Raw genomic sequence first — 18,362 nt, forward strand, 5'->3', positions numbered from 1 at the left:
AGTGGGGTTACAATGATGTATGTGAGAGGAGAATTAGGCTCAATATACAGTATCTGTATATAGATTGATAAAGGATGGATTGGAACTGTGCTGTACGATACTGAACTGAAATATCCTATTAATGCAGTGCAACTGGATATGATGCAAAAACAGCCATCCTGAGAAAGTCTTATTGAAGAATTTTTGCTTCAGAGGGTTTGTCTACATGGTGTAGCAATGCCCACTAAAGGGGTGTGAATTTTAAAGAGCACCAACATGTTGTGTACTAACTGGCCTCTCTAGACCCTGGTAGCGCACACTAAATGCTCCCTAGTGCATGTTCCTGTAGTGCTGTTGAATCAGTAACTATGTTACCGCGCAGTAGGGAACATTTAGTGTACACCAGCAGCAGGTGTGAAAGTAACTTAAAGGACTTACTGGTACTCCGGAGTCCTTAGGAGGGGTCAGGGCCTCAGCCGGAAGAGGCGTGGCCTCTACCAGAAGAGGCGGGGCCTTTGGAGCCCCATGCACTTTAAATCACCATCGGAGGGGGCTCCCGGCTGCCGCTGCTACCCCCAGACCCCAACCTCTGGTGGAGCTTTAAAGGGACCGGGGCTCCGGGGGTGATTTAAAGGGTCCGGGACGGTACCTGCAGCAGGCGATCAGGCCCTTTAAATTGCCACCAGGGGAAGTCAATCCGCCCCGGTACAGCGCACCAGCTCTTGCTGGTACGCCGTACCGGGGCGTACCGGCTTACTTTCACCTCTGACCAGCAGGGTCTACTTGGGCCAGTTAGTGTGCAGCATGCGGTGTGCTTTAGAATTCAAAACCCTCTACCATGCATTATCAAGCTGTGTAGACAAACCTTGTGATAAATTAAGCTATTAAGACGTTAATTTCAAACACTGATTCTAGAAACTGCTCAAAATACAGAATGCTGTAGCATGTAAATTACCTATAAGCAGTATAAGATACTGATTGTCAAAAATAAGTTCTGAAGCATACAATATCTCTTATGCTTTATTTGCTTTTTTATACTATGGTTCACAACAAAGTTATATTAAATAAAAACAATAACATTGGAAAGAAGATTTAGGTTGCCATCCAGCAAAGCACTTAACTTGCTTAATTTTATTCACGTGAATAGTCCTTGTTGAAGGTGATGGGATTACCCAGGTGATTAAATTTAAGCCCATATTTAAACGTTTTGCTGGACCAGGGACATAGTGGAAGAATACTATGAGAAATAGGAAAAAACAAATGAAACAAAAACACTGCTCTGTCATATCAAACTCCAGTATAAAGCAGTGTGGAAGGGTTTTTAGAACATTAGTATTTGTGATAACATATAAAACTTGGAAATAAATAGATTAAATATTTATTGTGTGAATAAAGATGGATCTAAGTGAGGATGCAAAAATGTGAACACCTTCAAAATACAGTTATCTGCAGGTAGATTGAATATTGACAGGTACAGTATATATGTACCAAAAACAAATATTCACAAAACTCCCCCAAAAATGGGCAGTGACTGTTTAATCTTTTTTAAAGTAGTGCAGCTCTACTCATTGTAATTGGAAGAGCAGGTGTGGAGATAGGTCTAGAGAAAACTGAAAACTTAGTTTTCAGCTGCGCCTCCATCCAATCTCCATTTCTGCAGATGTTTTTGGGCAGCTGTAGTGAACTGCACATATAAATATCAATCATTCACATCTAACTACCAGATTTGTGGGAGCAAAATTGCAACTGCAAAAATGAAGGCCATATCTAAAAATCTTGGTTTTAATATTTAATTTTGCCCCCAAACTGGAAAAGTGGAGAAAACACCAAAAGATGTATATTACAAGTTATAAGGTAGCTCTCTACTCTTCTGATTTTACTAAGTGCTTTCATAGTACTAAAAGGGGCCTAATCCTAATCCTAAATCAGGCCTCTTTTGGGGCCTAATCCTAAAATCATTGATTTAAATACCTTATTTAGGTAAACTCCTCTCAAAACCATGTAAATTATTTGGATTTCAATGGCAGTTTTGTTTGGGTAAAGATTTCAGAATTTGGCCCAAAGCAATGATGTTGTTTTATGGAAAATCCTTTAACATAAATAAAATATTCTAGGTGACTCTTAAATGTTTTGGTCCTGATTCTGATCTCACTTAAATCACTGTAATTCAGAATCAACTGAGTTAAAGTCAATGAAGTTAAGTCAGTGTGAGATCAAAATCAGGGCACTGAGTAATAATAGTACTCAGAATATAGTGATGCTCAATAAAGTGAACACTCATTAGTTTTAGAAAACATTGTACATTACTCAACTGTCAGCCCTTTGGACTTAAATTCTGAATGCAGAATCTGTGACAAGCATCTCCCAAACTCTTCCAAGATCATTTGCTCTGCTAGACAAACAGAGTAAGCTTCTTTTTCTGCCTCTTCAGCTTGTGCCAGGAGACAAGCACATGTTGCTTCAACCACTTCCCAGGATATACATGTAGTAGGTTGCCTGTCAGGAAAAAACTACAATATAAAATATTTGAATAGTAAACACTCAATATGCGAAAGACAAATTACACTCTACTAAACTTACTGAAACTGAAAATACATAGAGCTGAGTCACAGTAGTTGCACTATTTCTAGATAGCATATTCTTGTGGGACATCTTACTCCTCTACTTGTAACAGCTCTAGAAGCCAACAAGCTGCTTCTGAATCCTCCTAATTAATCACATGTAAGATAGTGTTCACCCTAAGGGATAAGTGCATCCAAGAGCTGCACACGTAGTACAAGTTGGGAACGATGGTGCAATGAATTTCTTTCCTCTTTTGTAAGAAACAGTCAGATTCCCACCTTTGCAGTCAAGGAAGATGGTCTACCATTTAAGAGGCCTAGTCAGGCACCATGGTATATGTTGCAGGAAGCAACACACATTAGCTGGAAACATATTCTGCTAATTAAGGAAAAGGCAGTGAGTGTCCTCTCCTGGCACACAGCCATCTTGCTTCAAGTCAACAGGATGACTCTTGTAACCACCATATGGTTGCCATCATTCCACTCCCCCTGCAGCATGACTCAAGCAAGTAATGGCAGGACTTAGTACTAACTAACCAACCTCACAAGCACATGCACAAACAGCAAGCCTACAAAAACTATTTAAATTAATCAAAATAAGTCACCAGTCAGTTTTTAAAACAGAATTAATAATACAATTAAAAAAAAAAATATATATATATATATATATACACACACACACATACACACACACACATACACACATACACACCTCTATCCCGATATAACGCTGTCCTCGGGAGCCAAAAAATCTTACCGCGTTATAGGTAAAACTGCATTATATCGAACTTGTTTTGATCCGCCGGCGTATGTAGCCCCCCCCCCCCCCCCCCGAGCACTACTTTACCGCGTTATATCTGAATTCGTGTTCTATTGGGTCGCGTTATATCGGGGTAGAAGTGTATATGAAGGTTAACAAACAAAAAGCAGTGGTTGATGCAGTGAAAAACTCATCCTGCATAGAAGCTTCTGGGCCTGATGCAAAGTCCATTGAAGTCAATGGAGAGACTCCGATAGATTTCAATGGGCTTTGGATCCTTATTCATGTTTATGATGTTTATTAGGATGGTCCCTAGGATGGGGCCCTGTTGGGCTGGGCACTGTTAAGAGCAGCAGACAGTTCCTGCCCCACATAGCTTACAATCTATCTGGGCAAGACAGACAACAGGCAGAGGGGAGAGGGGTATAACATACAAGCAGAGTGAACAACGTGATCACCTGCAAACATTTTGTAAATGCCATTTTAAAAAAATTCTTTGGCCACAATTTTGTTAAAAGGGGATTAGCTAAATCTAAAGACAAATGAAGGGAGAAGGGATGCTGAAAGTGAGTGGGACAGGGGAGGAGAGAAGGGGGGCAGGATCAGACCCTCCATCAGTAAAAAAGTAATTGCAGTTTGGTAAGCAGGTGTAATATTTATAAACCCTAAGCTATGCATAGTGTATTCCTAAATGGTTTGTCTTAAATGATCTTTCTAATCCTATAAATCCAAAATTATGTGTGGAGCTACAGATATCTGTTATACAAACCATTAGTCAATATTAGTCACTATTTTTTAGATAACCCAGTGATGGGCACTTCAGAAAAATCTAAAATAGCTGGACAGATAGATGGACTTGATTTTGTTAATGCCAAATATTCACCTGTCTCCTCTAGATTTTGATAACATTTCAAATGTAGATGTTGAAACAAGGATGTTTTCTTCATTATTTCTAATCTCTGTGTAGTTGGGCATGTTCATTAGTGTTTTTCGATCTGGGCTTTCTTCATAATTTTTGCAACCAATGCATTTGCAAATAGAGGAACACATAATTTTTGCCTGGAAAACAACAAACACCAAAATCATAAATTATTAAACATACATAAGACTATCCATTGGAGCCATGCTACCACAGACTCACCCTGGCTGTTCCAGTCCTGGAGACTCCCAATGGAAGACTAGAGAAAAGTCAATAGAGCAAGGGGCTATGATCATCTTTTCCAAGTATTCTCTGTGGGGCCACAGAGGGGAATGATTGGAATGTGTATGCCTCCGACCCTGCACATGGCCCACCCACTCCTTCCCTCTAGCCTGCCTAGTCTCCTTCAGCTCCCTCAGCATGGACTCTAGACATGTGGAGGACTTTGCTGGATCAGATGGGAGGGCAATGTCACAGAAGCAACTGGGCCACCATTCCACATGGACAGGAAAAATCTGCACTTGGGGCCTGATCCAAAAGTCCAATGGGAAACTTTCCTCTGTCTTCAAATACTTTTGGAACAGGTGTGGGGCAAGCCCCTTAAGGAGCCACACAACTGAGAACTAGTGGAGCAAAGTTGTGCTTTGCTCCTCACAACACAGCCTTTCCCCATCCCCTACACTGGAGCAAGGGGTGCAGCTGGCATAGGAGCTGGCTGAGAGCTCCTCCACCCCCATGGGGAAATTCTTAGCTGGTGAGCTACAGGGATCAGGGAAAAGAATCTGTCTCCTTAAGTTGAATAAGATTTAGAATGAGGAATCTGAGGGGAGGAAAGAAAAATATTTATTTTTAGTGTCTAATATTATTTATGCAAAAACAGCTGGATCAGAACATATCCATTTCTATTAAGAACATGATTAATGCTAGGAAAGTTCTCTTGACTAACCTCAAAGCACTCACAATAATTCTTAAGGCACCCTGAGCGCTTGCAATTACATCCTTTGTTGTGGCGAGGTTTAATATTCCCCAGTTTCCCTTTCCCAATCTTTGGTAGGAAAGCTTCTGGGTTTCTATCAAGACAAGCCTAGAACAAAATGCATTGGCATGTGAGACATACACAGAAACAGGGCCGGCTCTAGGCACCAGCGCTCCAAGCATGTGCTTGGGGCGGCCCTTTCCAAGGGGCGGCACTGCAGGCCCCACCCCCCCTTTTTTTTTTTTTTTTTTGCTTCCAGCGCAAAAAGCCGGGAGCCGGCCCTGAACCAAGATGTTCCCTGTCAGCTGAGGCTTTCAGGCTGAGCTGGAACTGATACTGCAGTTCTGGCTTCAGTAGCTAGATGGCGCTCATGGCAGCGGGAGTTGCACAGGCTGGACTGCAGTTCAGGCTGCCCTGCCGCTGGAGAGCCAGAGCATCATCCCCCGAGCTGAGCCCGGGCTGCGACGGCGAGAGGGGCTCGGCTCCGGGGGATGATGCTCTGGCTCTCCAGGGGCAGGGCAGCCTGAACTGCAGTCCAGCCTGTGTGTGAGGAGCCGGAGAGGGAGGGGTCCTGCTGCCGCTGCTGCTCTGCTCTAGTCTCCCCAGGGCGGCATGGCGTTTCCCTGCCCGAGTGGGCTGTGCAGGGCGCGTGGATCCCGGCTCGCGCGCTGACAGGGCAAGTGGCTGGGTAGCCCAAGCTACCAGGGAACTGCTGCCACCAGAGCCAGTGCTACTATTAAGGCAAACTAGGTGGTTGCCTAGGGCGCCGAGATTTGTGGGCACCAAAAAGCGGTGTCCCCAATTTTTTTTTTAAACAGCGTTCCTACGCCCCCTCCCCGAGCGTGCGGTCACCGCTCCACTTCTCCCGCCTCCCAGGCTTGCAACGCCAATCAGCTGTTTGGCGCCGCAAGCCTGGGAGGGGAGGAGAATGAGAGCGGGGGCGGCGTGCTCGGGGAGGAAGCAGAGCAGAGGTGAGCTGGGGTGGGGAGCTGCCGCACGGCTCTCCGGGCCAGGGGGGGTGGGGAGCTGCCGCGGGGGTACCTCAGGGCAGGGAGGGGGAGCTGCCACACGGCTCCCCACCCCAGCTCACCTCTGCTACGCCCCCTCCCCAAGCACACCATAGCTGATCCACTTCTCCTGCCTCCCAGGCTTGCAGCGCCAATCAGCTGTTTGGCGCCACAAGCCTGGGAGGGGAGGAGAATTAGAACGGGGGTGGCGTGCTCGGGGAGGAGGCGGAGCAGAGGTGAGCTGGGGGGGGAGCTGCCGCGGGGGGCACCTCAGGGCGGAGCGGGGAGCTGCCGCAGGGCTGGGGGGAGGGTGGCGCAAGGTGGAAGTTTCGCCTAGGGCGCGAAACTTCCTTGCACCGGCCCTGGCCGCTGCCCCCTCCTGCCCCCAGACCCAGCCCGCCACGCACCTCCCCCACCTCAGCCCCGCGCTGCCTGCCCTGGGCGGGGAGAGGCAGAGCCCAGTTCCGAGTGGGGCAGCGGATACTGCCCCGCCAGGGGACCCCCGCGGCTTGGGCACTTGGGGGTCAGTGTCTGTCCTCTCGGCTCTGCCTGCACGGGGCTGGGGAAGTAGCTGTCAGCGCCTGCCCCTCTCAGCCCTTGCACTCCCCCATCCCGCTCACAGCCAGTCCATTTGTACCTCCCCCCATCGTTCCTTCACCGTACCCCTTCCCCTTGTACTCTCCCTTCGACCCGCATCTCTCCCCTTGTACCCTCGCCCTTCCCCTGCACCTCTTCTCCAGCAACCCTCCTGATACCTTCTCTCCTCCTTCACCCTCATCCGCGAGTACATCACACCCCGCTTCTCTGCCAATGTAGAGCCCCCAAGCACTCCCACACCTGCTCCTGTGCCTGAACCCTCTTTACTAGAGACCCACCCCTTTCCGGGTACAAGGTTTGAGGGTTAGTCCCTATGCCTTCCATGTGCATTTGGAGCACTAAAGATGGGGTTGCGGGGGACGGGGGGGGGTGAGATTTATACTCCAGTGAAATAAAAATAGGAGAAATGGTTTGATCCTCACTGCAAGTGTAAACGGGGATTGCTGTGGTGAATGAGGAGGTCACGTTTGGGGGGGGAGCCCAGGGCTGGGGCAGCAGGGGGTGCGGGTGGGGGGGGGGGAGAGAGAGCCTGGGGCTGGGGCAGCAGGGTATGGGGGAGAGAACTGGTGGGGAGGGGGGCGAGCCCAGGGCTGGGGTGGGGGGCAGCCAAAATGTTTTTTGCTTGGGACGGCAAAAAGCCTAGAGCCAGCCCTGCACAGAAATTTTCTTTATGTAAAATACAAGATCAACTGTGCTTATGAAAGAAAAAGTACTTACCTGTAATTCTTATTCTCTGAGGTATGTGCAATAGACCCACACCTCTGAGTCTGGATATCTAGTGTAAGGTAAGTGGGAATTCCTATAACTCAAAATTCTGAGCTGACAGGGCTCCACCAAGGGTACCACGTGCTCTCCCTCTTATGGTAAACTCTAATGACTCCTACTCTCTCCGGCTCACTTAGGATCAGTCTGGTACACAACACATTATTCTTAAATAATCTTAATATAATATGGTTCAATCACGAAATGCTAAAGCTCACTCACTGTGCAAACTGAAGCCACTTTCACCAGAAATATAACATTACATGTAAGAAACTTGAAGTCACTGGTATTTATCTGAGGAGGATTCATCAGATTTATAAATATCATACTAAGGGCCTGATCTAAAGCCCTTTTGTTGAAGACAATGGGAGTCTTTCAATTGACTTCAATGGGTTTTCAATCAGGCCTTAAGATTTCATGACACCAAGGACTTTTAAAAGGCAGGCTTTAAATGTAACAAGCCCCTCATGAATCTGAGGAAAAGGGACAGCAGAGAAACTGGTCTGCCTTCAGCATGGTGATACACAAAACTGAAACAGCAACCAAATGTACTCTGCAGGATGCAATCTGAAGTAGCAAGGAGGACTTCAGGCACCTGCTTGGAGAGGCCAAACCTCTCCAGCTTTACCATCCGAAGAGCCATGCTGACACAGAAAGAAGTCCAAGGGTATGATGCAATGAAGTGTCATGGCTTTGTGTGATCAGATGAGACAAAACTCTCAGTCTGATGAGATCAGCATCAGTTACTACCACTATTCACAGTGCTTAGAACCATATTGAGAAATTCCTAACAGTTCCACTCTAGGAGCACAGACCCAGTAATACAGAGTTATTACAAAGCACCTACCTTTGGAGAATAGATTTTTTTTTATGTTACAAATTTTACAAAAATTAGCTAGATAATATAATTCCGTAGTAACAGCTGAGACAGATATACTGTATTGCTTCTTGCATAGCAATTAGCCCTCTATTTTTCACTCTTTTTGAAACCAAACCAAAACCAAACAAAAACACTTGTATATTTTTTACTGTCTGAACTACATAAATATTGTACTTTTATTACCTTAATAGCTTTAAACCGCTCAGTTTCATGAAGTGGATTGTTGTAACAATTATTACAGTTGCAGTTGTTGCAAAAATCACTATTGGCAAAGCAATCGCAATATCTGTGATTAACAAAGCAAATAAAATATATAAAAATTAACTATTTTTCATCATTCTCCTGTTTCAAGAAAGAATTTCTGGTAACCAAACAAGAAACATATACGTCTCACACACACACTATATCTGATGCTTACTTCTCTCTCACACATTTTATAATCTATGCCAAAAACATAATGACATAATGAAATTGTATCAGCATCTGTATCTCTCCCTATATATATATATATATACACACACACACACACACACACACACACACACACACACACACAGAAGAGTGAGCCTCAAGTATACAGAGGTTGATACAACTTCATAATGTTTTTGCCACATATTATAATCAATATTATTTCGTTTCAAGTTTTATTCTTCAAAACTCTGGACCACATGTAGTCATGTACACCTCTGGGCTAGATCCACAGGCGGTGTAAACAGGCCTAGCTACAATGACCACAATGGGCTTACACTAATTTACACCCACTAAGGATCTGACCCTCTCTGGTTTTAACCCAACATACTAGTTGTGTATTTTGGAACATGCATGGATTCTATTTCGTGTTTTCTAAGCTTTGCCTTTTCCAAAATAAACTTAGCTCATATTTCATAATAAATGCTAGTTGGTTAGTTACTTACAATTTCAAACACTGAGATTTGGTACAGTTACACGGTTTTTTAGATTTTGTATCCCATGAACTAAGAGGCAATCTATAAAGATTAAAAAAGAAAAAAGAAATTAGATATTTTAATGTAAAAACTTATGAAAATTAATTATGATTATTGTCCCCTAAACCACAAATACTGACTTTTTAGCATCAGGTATCAATATTATTTAAAGATGATTTTCAAATACAGCATAATTAAGAAAGATTCATTAGCTATAGAATTATATGGTGAATTCTCCATAGTTAGATTTCGAGTCATCAGCATATAAATTAACTTTTAAAACTGACATATTTTATTCTTTCAGGTCCCCAAAGTCCAAATCACTGACTCCAAGTGATGCCTAGCATGCACTATGCTTGTAACATCACATCAACTATGGAGTCTGCTGGAACACACAGCAGGCCTATGGGATGGGTTAGGAGATGTCAGATAAACACAATTTTTTTTTTAAAGCATATTATATAGGTTTTCTCAATTTTTTTTTAATCTAGCATGAAATAAAGGAATGTCAAATTCTTGAAATATTTCAGAGTTGAAAGAAAGGAAAGAACCCCAAATGTGACTGGGCCTACGGAAAGGTGATGGGGAGAGAAGAGAATCTGGTTTTTATTGAAGTTTTCAGCTGGGGTTTTACTGAAGAGTTAGAGTATGGGATAAATCTGCAGCACTACAGAGAGTTTTGCAAAGAGTTTGGAGTGCAGAAGGGAGAAGATATATGTACTGATCCAAAAAATCCCAAACTAAAACAAGGTTTGTTTCATGGCTTTTGTAAAGGGAAATCATGCCTCACCTATTAGAATTCTTTGAGGGGATCAACAAATATATGTACAAGGGTGCTCCAGTGGATATAGCATACTTGGACTTTCAGAAGGCCTTTAACAAGGTCCCTCACCAAAGGCTCTTAAGTAAAGTAAGCCATTATGGGATAAGAGGGAAGGTCCTCTCATGGATCAGTAACTGGTTAAAAGACAGGAAACAAAGGATAGGAATTAATGGTCAGTTTTAAGAATGGAGAAAGGTAAATAGTGGTCACCAAGGGATCTGTACTGGATCCAGTGTTGTTCAACATATTCATAAATGATCTGGAAAAAGTGGTATACAGTGAGGTGGCAAATTTTGCAGATGATACAAAATTACTCAAGATACTTAAGTCCAAAGCTGACTGCGAAGAGTTACAAAGGGATCTGATAAAACTGGATGACTGGGTATCAAAATGGCAGATGAAATTCAATGCTGATGAATGCAAAGTAACCCACATTAGAAAACATAAGCCCAACTATACATGCAAAATGATAAGTTCTAAATTAGCTGTTACCACTCAAGAAAGAGATCCTGGAGTCTTTGTGGATAGTTCTCTGAAAACATCCGCTCAATGTGCAGCGGCAGTCAAAAAAAGCAAACAGAATGTTGGGAATCAATGGGACCAATACAGCACTGGAGAGTCTGACAAACAGTGATTGAAATTAAGTGCTCTAAATAGAGCAGCACAGAGGAAGCCACTATTTGCAGGTTGCAACTGTGGTGTCCTGTCCCTTTAAATGTTTGAGCATACCCCCCTGCCCTAGTGCAAAGCCTCACTTTTGTGTTAGTTTCAGTATTCCTGCTGAACAATAAACCTGCCATCACAGCAGTCACCTGTGCTTTTATCAGCTCCCTCTGTGTCTATCTCCTTCTGTGCTGGGTTCAGATAGAATATATTAGTGATGAGGAATTTTTATCCCATGAGTATCTAGTGCTCCCTTTGCCTGAAGAAGACAATCATCATCATCATCATGATCATCAAAAAGAAAAAAGTTCATCTAGACCAGGGGTCTCAAACATGTGGCCCGCAGGGTTATTTTCTGCAGCCTGCGAGCTCCTCGCAGCCCCCCCACCTTCCTCCAGCATTTACCTAGAGCGGCTCCAGCCCGACGCACATCAGGGCAGGGTAGGCTCCCTGCCTGCCTGCCCTGCCCCCGCGCCACTCCGGGAAGCGGCCGGAACGTGGGGAAGGTGGGGCACATGGGTCTGTGTGTTGCTCTTGCTTCTTGCAGTGCCCCCAGCAGCTCCCATTGGCCGCAGTTCCCCGTTCCCGGCCAATGGGAGCTGCTGGGGGCGGTGCCTGAAGCAACAGCAACACACAGACCCTTGTGCCCCTCCTCCCCCAGGTTCCGGCCGCTTCCCGGAGCAGCGCGGTGGTAGGGCAGGGCAGACAGGGAGCCTACCCTGCCCCCAGTGCGTGCCGGGCCACAGCCCGCCCCCCGAACCACTCCTGCAGCCAACCCCCCTGCCCTGAGCCCCCTGCCCCGAACCCCTCTTACACCCCGCACCCCTCTTGCGCCCCAGCCCCCTGCCCTGAGCCCCCTTCCGCATCCTGCACCCCGACCCCCTGCCCTGAATCCCCTGCCACACCCCTCCTGCACCCCAACCCCCTGCCGTACCTCACACCCTGACCCCCTGCTGCACCCTGCACCTCGACCCCCAGCCCTGGACCCCCTGCTGCACCCCGACCCCCTGCCATACTCCACACCTCTCCTGAACCCTGACCCCCTGCCCTGAGCCCCCTGCCGCACCCCTGAACCCCCTGCCGCCTTCTGCACCCCAACTCCCTGCCCTGAGCCCCTGCCACACCCCACACCCCTCCTGTACCCCCTGGGGGCAGGGAGGGGGCAGAGTTGGGGTGGGGATTTCGGGGAAGGGGTTGGAATGGGGGAAGGGAAGAGGTGGGGCAGGGGCGGGGCCTCATGGAAGGGGTGGAGTGGGGGCGGGGTCGAGGGCGGCATGGGGGAGGTGTCAGTAATGCGGCCCTCGTAGTCATTTGAGTTTGAGACCCCTGATCTAGACTCAGAGGCACAAAGTGACAAACTGCTGCTTTTTGCTGCTGGGACTGTGAAAGCCAGCTAGCTAGAGAGGGAGAAGCAGGCAAATAAAATTGAACAAAGGATAAAGGATTCTGCAGTTACTGCTGGAGTTGTGCAAACAAAGCAATGAGGAAGAAGCAAGCAGAGAGGGAGCCCAAGTGCAACCACAGGAAGAATTCTGCATTCTGCAGTGTAGACACAGCCAGAAGAGGCAGATTAAGTGCAGCTCACGTACAGTAAAATGGAAAAAAAAGTTTCACTGTGGTTCTGCTTTGAGCAGGGGGTTGGACTAGATGACCTCTTGAGGTCCCTTCCAACCCTGATATTCTATGATTCTATGAAAGAAGACCTTCAGGAAATGTGAAGTCCAACAGGAGAGCAGAGAAATGGCAACTCTTGTGGGCAATGTTGGTGAGTTCGATGAAAACCAGAAATCATGGGTAGTGTACCTTGAATGTTTTGAGCAATTTCTTGCTTGCAACTCCATTTCAGACATGCAAAGAATTTCAATCTTGCTGACAATGATGGGTTCCAAAGCATATGGACACCTGTGCGACCTACTGTCTCCAGCTGTGCCCTGAACTGCTACATCTGCCACAATTTCTGCAACAATGCAGGAACATTTTTTCCTACCCCGCTGATGAAGCAGAATAATATTGGTTCCATCAGTGACATCAGGGAAGCGGAGATTCGGAAGCACAATTTGTTGCTGCTCTCAGGATGTTGTCAGAACACAGTCAGTTCCAACAAACATTAAATGATGCCCTACATGACCAGTTTGTCTCTGGATTATGCAATGACCAGATCTGGAAAAAGTTACTGACTGTATCAGCCCTTACACATTCAAAAAGGCTGTTGAGATAGCAATTGTCATGGAGACCACAGAGAAGGGTTTGCTGAAATTTAATGTGAATCAAGAAGTTCCCCTCCTGCATTGGCGAGACAGAGGACCACGGGAACCTAAGGAACTTCTGTGTGGCTGTTATGCATAAACCACATGTGCTGAGAAGGAATGCTGGGCATGCCAGCTTATCTTCAGGAAGTGCAAAAAGAAAGGACACATTGCTGTGACCTGTCACACAGTTCAATTACCAGCAACACAGAGTAGCCATACATCTAAGAAGACACCTATGGAGACTGAACCTAAGAAAGGATGGAAGTTGGGAATTCATCATATGGAAAAAGACAAGATTTCTAGTGACACTGATCAAGACCTAGCACTACATCTGTTATCAGAAGCTGGAGTAAGAGATGCTATCTTGGTCACATTCTTGATCGAGGGAGTTCCTACAAGAATGCAGCTTGATACTGGAGCTGCCATCTCACTGAGTTCTGCATCTACCCATCACCAGATGTTGTCACAAGTTCCTCTGGAACAGTGGTTCTCAACCAGAGGTCCGGGGCCCCTTGGGGGGTCATAAGCAGGTTTCAGGGGATCTGCCAAAATAAAACAGAGCAGGGCTGGCATTAGACTCACTCGGGTATGTGGCTGAAGCTGAAGCCTGAGCCCCACTGCCTGGATTGAAGCCGAAACCCGAGTAATTTAGCTTCGCAGGGCCCCCGGTGGTGTGGGGCCCCGCGCAATTGCCCTGCTTGCTACGCCCTAATGCCGGACATAGCTTTCAATCTACTGGATGTGCAGAAAAACAACTGTTGTGGCACAGGTGAGCCATGGAGATTTTATAGCATGAAAGAAAAAGGCTGAGAACCCCTGCTCTGGAAGACACCTCATGGTTTTGAAGACTTATACTGGAGATAAGTTAGTTCCCAAAGGGATACTCCAGGTGAAAGTTCACCTTCATGGACAATCAGTTGTTTTACCCTTGTATGTGATTGAAGGAAAGTATCCAACATTCTCAGGCAGATCTTGAATTGAGAAGCTCAAGGTGAATTGGATTAAGATCAAGGGGATAACAAAAGCACCTTGAAATCAAGAAACACTGGGCAGACATTCCAAAGTTTTGAAAAAGAAGTTGGACGGATGAGCAACATGTCAATGAAGCTCACTGTTAAGTCTTTAAGGTGTTTCCTGTTAGCCACATAAATGATAATGTACATAGATTAGGGAAGTTTTTTAAAGTAGGGTGAGGAAATGTGATGCCTGTCCCTTTAAAGGTTGGAGCACTCCTCCTTCCCCAGTGCAAAGCTTCACTTTCCTGTTAGTTTCAGTTTTGCTGAAGAAGAGAGGGGAAAAGACACATTAAGAACAACAGTATCAGTGCTTGAAGTTAACTCTCCAAAACGACAAGAAATATTACAATGGTTCTGTGTATATATATCTTCCTACTGTATTTTCCACTGCATACATCTGATTACGTGGGTTTCAGCCCACGAAAGCTTATGCCCAAATAAATTTGTTAGTCTCTAAGGTGCCACAAGTACTCCTCATTCTTTTCGCTGATACAGACTAACACGGCTACCACTCTGAAACAAAATAACTTGACACTGAAATTAGTGGAAAATTAAAGATTTTGTGTTTCTTACCCAACTAAAGTCATTTTTGTTGACCCTTGAAGATTTACTTCTGATTGGAATGTGGCACTGCTAGCTTCTGATTGTAAGGATCCGTTCTCAAGCTGTTCAAAATAATAAGCAAAAATTCTGTTTTTGCTAAGTTTTAATAAAGACAAATCATGTCTGTGACTATGAGAATGAGACAGAGAACAGTGGACTGGTTTAATCACGCAACAGTTACTAATAAAACGAATGGAGGCACAGATCTTGGGAAAATATGTAGTCACATTCTTTGGAAAGGTTCGATATGCCAGGGCCCTTGTCCTCATTATTACAGAGAACTAGCAGTAAGTTTCATTTATGCTGTTCATCACTGGCACAGTATTTTCATGCTGCTGTCTAGTCTGGGTCCAATCTCTTTTTAATTCCGGCAGTCAGTAGCCACTGCCACTGATGTTTTCCACTGAGTTTAAATGTAATAAACCCTTTGACTGGCCCCAGAGCATTTGAAATTTAAAAAGAGAAACAACGGTTAGGACCTTTTTTGGAGAGGATCAGGAAAAGAAAGGCTGGGGCTATGTTGGGAGGTTATACAGATGGAAGGAGAAAACAGGGAACTGTTGGGAAGAAGAGGACGGGAAGGAATGTAGAAATAGAGGATACAGAAAGATATGGAAAACAAAACTGCAAATTTCTTTACACATTTCCAGTGTGTCTCACCCCTGACCTGCAGTCACTATCTTTATGGATAAGAGAACACTTCAGGCGCCTTTCTCCATTCAGCGCTTGGGGTTTCTCTCCTCTCCCCTTTTTATATAGACACTTATCCACTAGGAATTCACCTGAGCCACAAATTCATCTGACACATTTCATTCAAATTAATATCATTCAAATCACACGTCACCACGTAATAACTTCCAGTCACTATTGGTTTGAACTCTATTTGTACTGACAGACTAGAAATCCAGGGCTTTCTATCTTCTTATCAGGCTTCTGTCCCATTGTTTTATTTAAACTAACACACTGTTCTAACAACTACCGCAGTGATAATAGATAAATGACCAGGATAACAACCTAAATACTTATAAAGCATAATAACAATGAACATTTTAAGTCCTAACCAGGGTGAGTAGAGGAGAGGGAAATCCTACTGAAGTACAACGGAGGATGCTTGCCAGAGTGCTTACAATGGCAGAAAAAATTAATGCCCAGCATATGTATTATGCATTGGGTTGTGATTGCTCCACTTCAAAATTTGACATTTTAAACAAACACACACACACACACACACAGAAGGCAAAAGTGAGTTTTAATTCCAAAACCATTGCATATTTTATATATGGTGGGAATTTCTTTCAATTATGGCTCAATCCCCCAAGGTGCTGACCACCTTCAACTCTGACAGATTTGAATGGGAGTTGAAGGGTAATTGGCACCTCACAAGTGTGAATTTTCAGACTGCTATTCTTAGCTCATGTTCTCTCTTCAAAGCTTCTGGATGAAGAGTTTCCGCCTTTTCAGGCAAAAATCAGGAAGTTGTGATTTCATTTACAAACAGAAACAAGTCTCTGGCGCCTTGTCTGTATGGTGTCACAGACTGGACTACAGGTGTGTGATTTGTAGAGCACACTAAACTGTTGTTCTCTGACTACCCTGTGTAAATTCTGCTGACATGAACTAAAAAGGTACCTAGTTCATATTGATGTATTCCTGTTTCAGACAGGACTATGTTAACTCAGGCCTGGTCTACACTAGGCGTTTATGTCGAAGTTAGCGCCGTTACATCGAATTAACCCTGCACCCGTCCACACCGCGAAGGTATTTAGTTCGATATAGAGGTCTCTTTAATTCGACTTCTGTACTCCTCCCCGACGAGGGGAGTAGCGCTAAATTCGACATGGCCATGTCGAATTAGGCTAGGTGTGGATGGAAATCGACGCTAATAGCTCCGGGAGCTATCCCACAGTGCACCACTCTGTTGACGCTCTGGACAGCAGTACGAGCTCGGATGCTCTGAACAGCCACACAGGAAAAGCCCCGGGAAAATTTGAATTTGAATTCCTTTTCCTGTCTGGCCAGTTTGAATCTCATTTCCTGTCTGGACATTGTGGCGAGCTCAGCAGCACTGGCAATGATGCAGAGCTCTCCAGCAGTGATGGCCGTGCAATCTCAGAATAGAAAGAGGGCCCCAGCATGGACTGATCGGGAAGTCTTGGATCTCATCGCTGTGTGGGGTGATGAGTCCGTGCTTTCCGAGCTGCGCTCCAAGAAACGGAATGCAAAGATCTACGAGAAGATCTCTAAAGACATGTCAGAGAGAGGATACAGCCGGGATGCAACGCAGTGCCGCGTGAAAATCAAGGAGCTGAGACAAGGCTACCAGAAGACCAAAGAGGCAAACGGACGCTCCGGATCCCATCCCCAGACATCCCGTTTCTACGAGGCACTGCATTCCATCCTAGGTGCGGCCGCCACCACTACCCCACCAGTGACCGTGGACTCTGAGGATGGGATATTGTCCACGGCCGGATCCTCGGACATGTTAGCGGACGGGGAAGATGAGGAAGGAGAAGAGGTGGACGAGGCAGTCGACAGCACTCACAACGCTGGTTTCCCCGACAGCCAGGATCTCTTCATCACCCTTACAGAGATCCCCTACCAACCGTCCCCAGCCGTTACCCCGGACACAGAATCTGGGGAAGGATCAGCCAGTAAGTGTTGTAAACATCTAAACATTTATTTTTAACAGAACAGGAATATTAACAATTAAAAAAATGGGTCTCTCATGATTAGTTTGCCCTAGGCGCTTAACGGTTCAGTCATGGGCAGTGCAACTATTGAAAAAAAAATCTAGCAATGTCCAGTTTTGCATGATTGTCCTGCCCAAGCCGCTCTACTGTTTAGTCACTGCTACAGCAGCTAGAGTAAAATGCGGTCTATATGTCCGGGGATGGAGCAGAAATCCTCCTGTGACATCTCGAGGAAGCTCTCCTGGAGGTAATTGGAAATCCGTTGCATTAGGTTCCTGGGGAGAGCGGCCTTATTGGGTCCTCCGTAGTACGACACGTTGCCGCGCCACGAGACAAGCAAGTACTCGGGAATCATTGCTCTGCACAGCAGGGCGGCATACGGCCCTGGTCTTTGGAGGCTTTCCCGGAGCATTCTCTCTTTCTCGCTGTCAGAGATCCTCATGAGGGTGATGTCGCTCATGGTGACCTGCTTTGAATGAGGTAGGGGAATGTTAGTGTTGGGACTGCTTTACCGTTCCTTTACAGAACTGTAACCGCTGGTTTGCAGCCACGCGGTGGAGGCGGGAGAGGGGCAGCCGAAAGGGATCGTTCCCGGGGACAGCCGCGAGGGTGTGGGACAGGAGCAGAGTTCCTGCTTGCCGGATTGCTGGCAGCAGGGACCAACATTGATTTCAATGTGAAATGAGGCCATTGCTAATATTAAAGTTTTAAGCTGCCACGAGTCTACGGCTTACCATGTCTGCCTGCAACAGAAATTCCGTTGTCCTGACACGGTTCTCAAATGTGCTGTGCAAGACCCCAGGCACTGAATGCGAAGGCCGAGAATTCGACCTTGTGCTGAGTGCGCATGTGATAGGTGCTGTGCATGGTCTTGTTCACAGAGAAAGACTATGTTCTTTGTTCACAACTACATTTATCTTTCTGAGGAATTCA

The 18,362-nt window shown here is 45.7% G+C and overlaps 1 protein-coding gene across 1 annotated transcript in view; it reads right to left on the reverse strand.

The window, feature by feature from the left end:
- Positions 1 to 2,282: 2,282 nt before the first annotated feature.
- The window catches only part of TESMIN (testis expressed metallothionein like protein), a 47,151-nt gene continuing 31,071 nt past the window's right edge, over positions 2,283 to 18,362 (reverse strand). Inside the window, 6 exon segments of the mRNA XM_054027325.1 lie at positions 2,283 to 2,475; positions 4,184 to 4,359; positions 5,166 to 5,303; positions 8,625 to 8,727; positions 9,356 to 9,427; positions 14,710 to 14,801. Coding sequence (XP_053883300.1) covers positions 2,283 to 2,475; positions 4,184 to 4,359; positions 5,166 to 5,303; positions 8,625 to 8,727; positions 9,356 to 9,427; positions 14,710 to 14,801 — 774 coding nt within the window.

This window comes from Malaclemys terrapin, chromosome 4, assembly GCF_027887155.1.
Source record: "Malaclemys terrapin pileata isolate rMalTer1 chromosome 4, rMalTer1.hap1, whole genome shotgun sequence".
NCBI classification, from domain to species: Eukaryota; Metazoa; Chordata; order Testudines; family Emydidae; genus Malaclemys; species Malaclemys terrapin.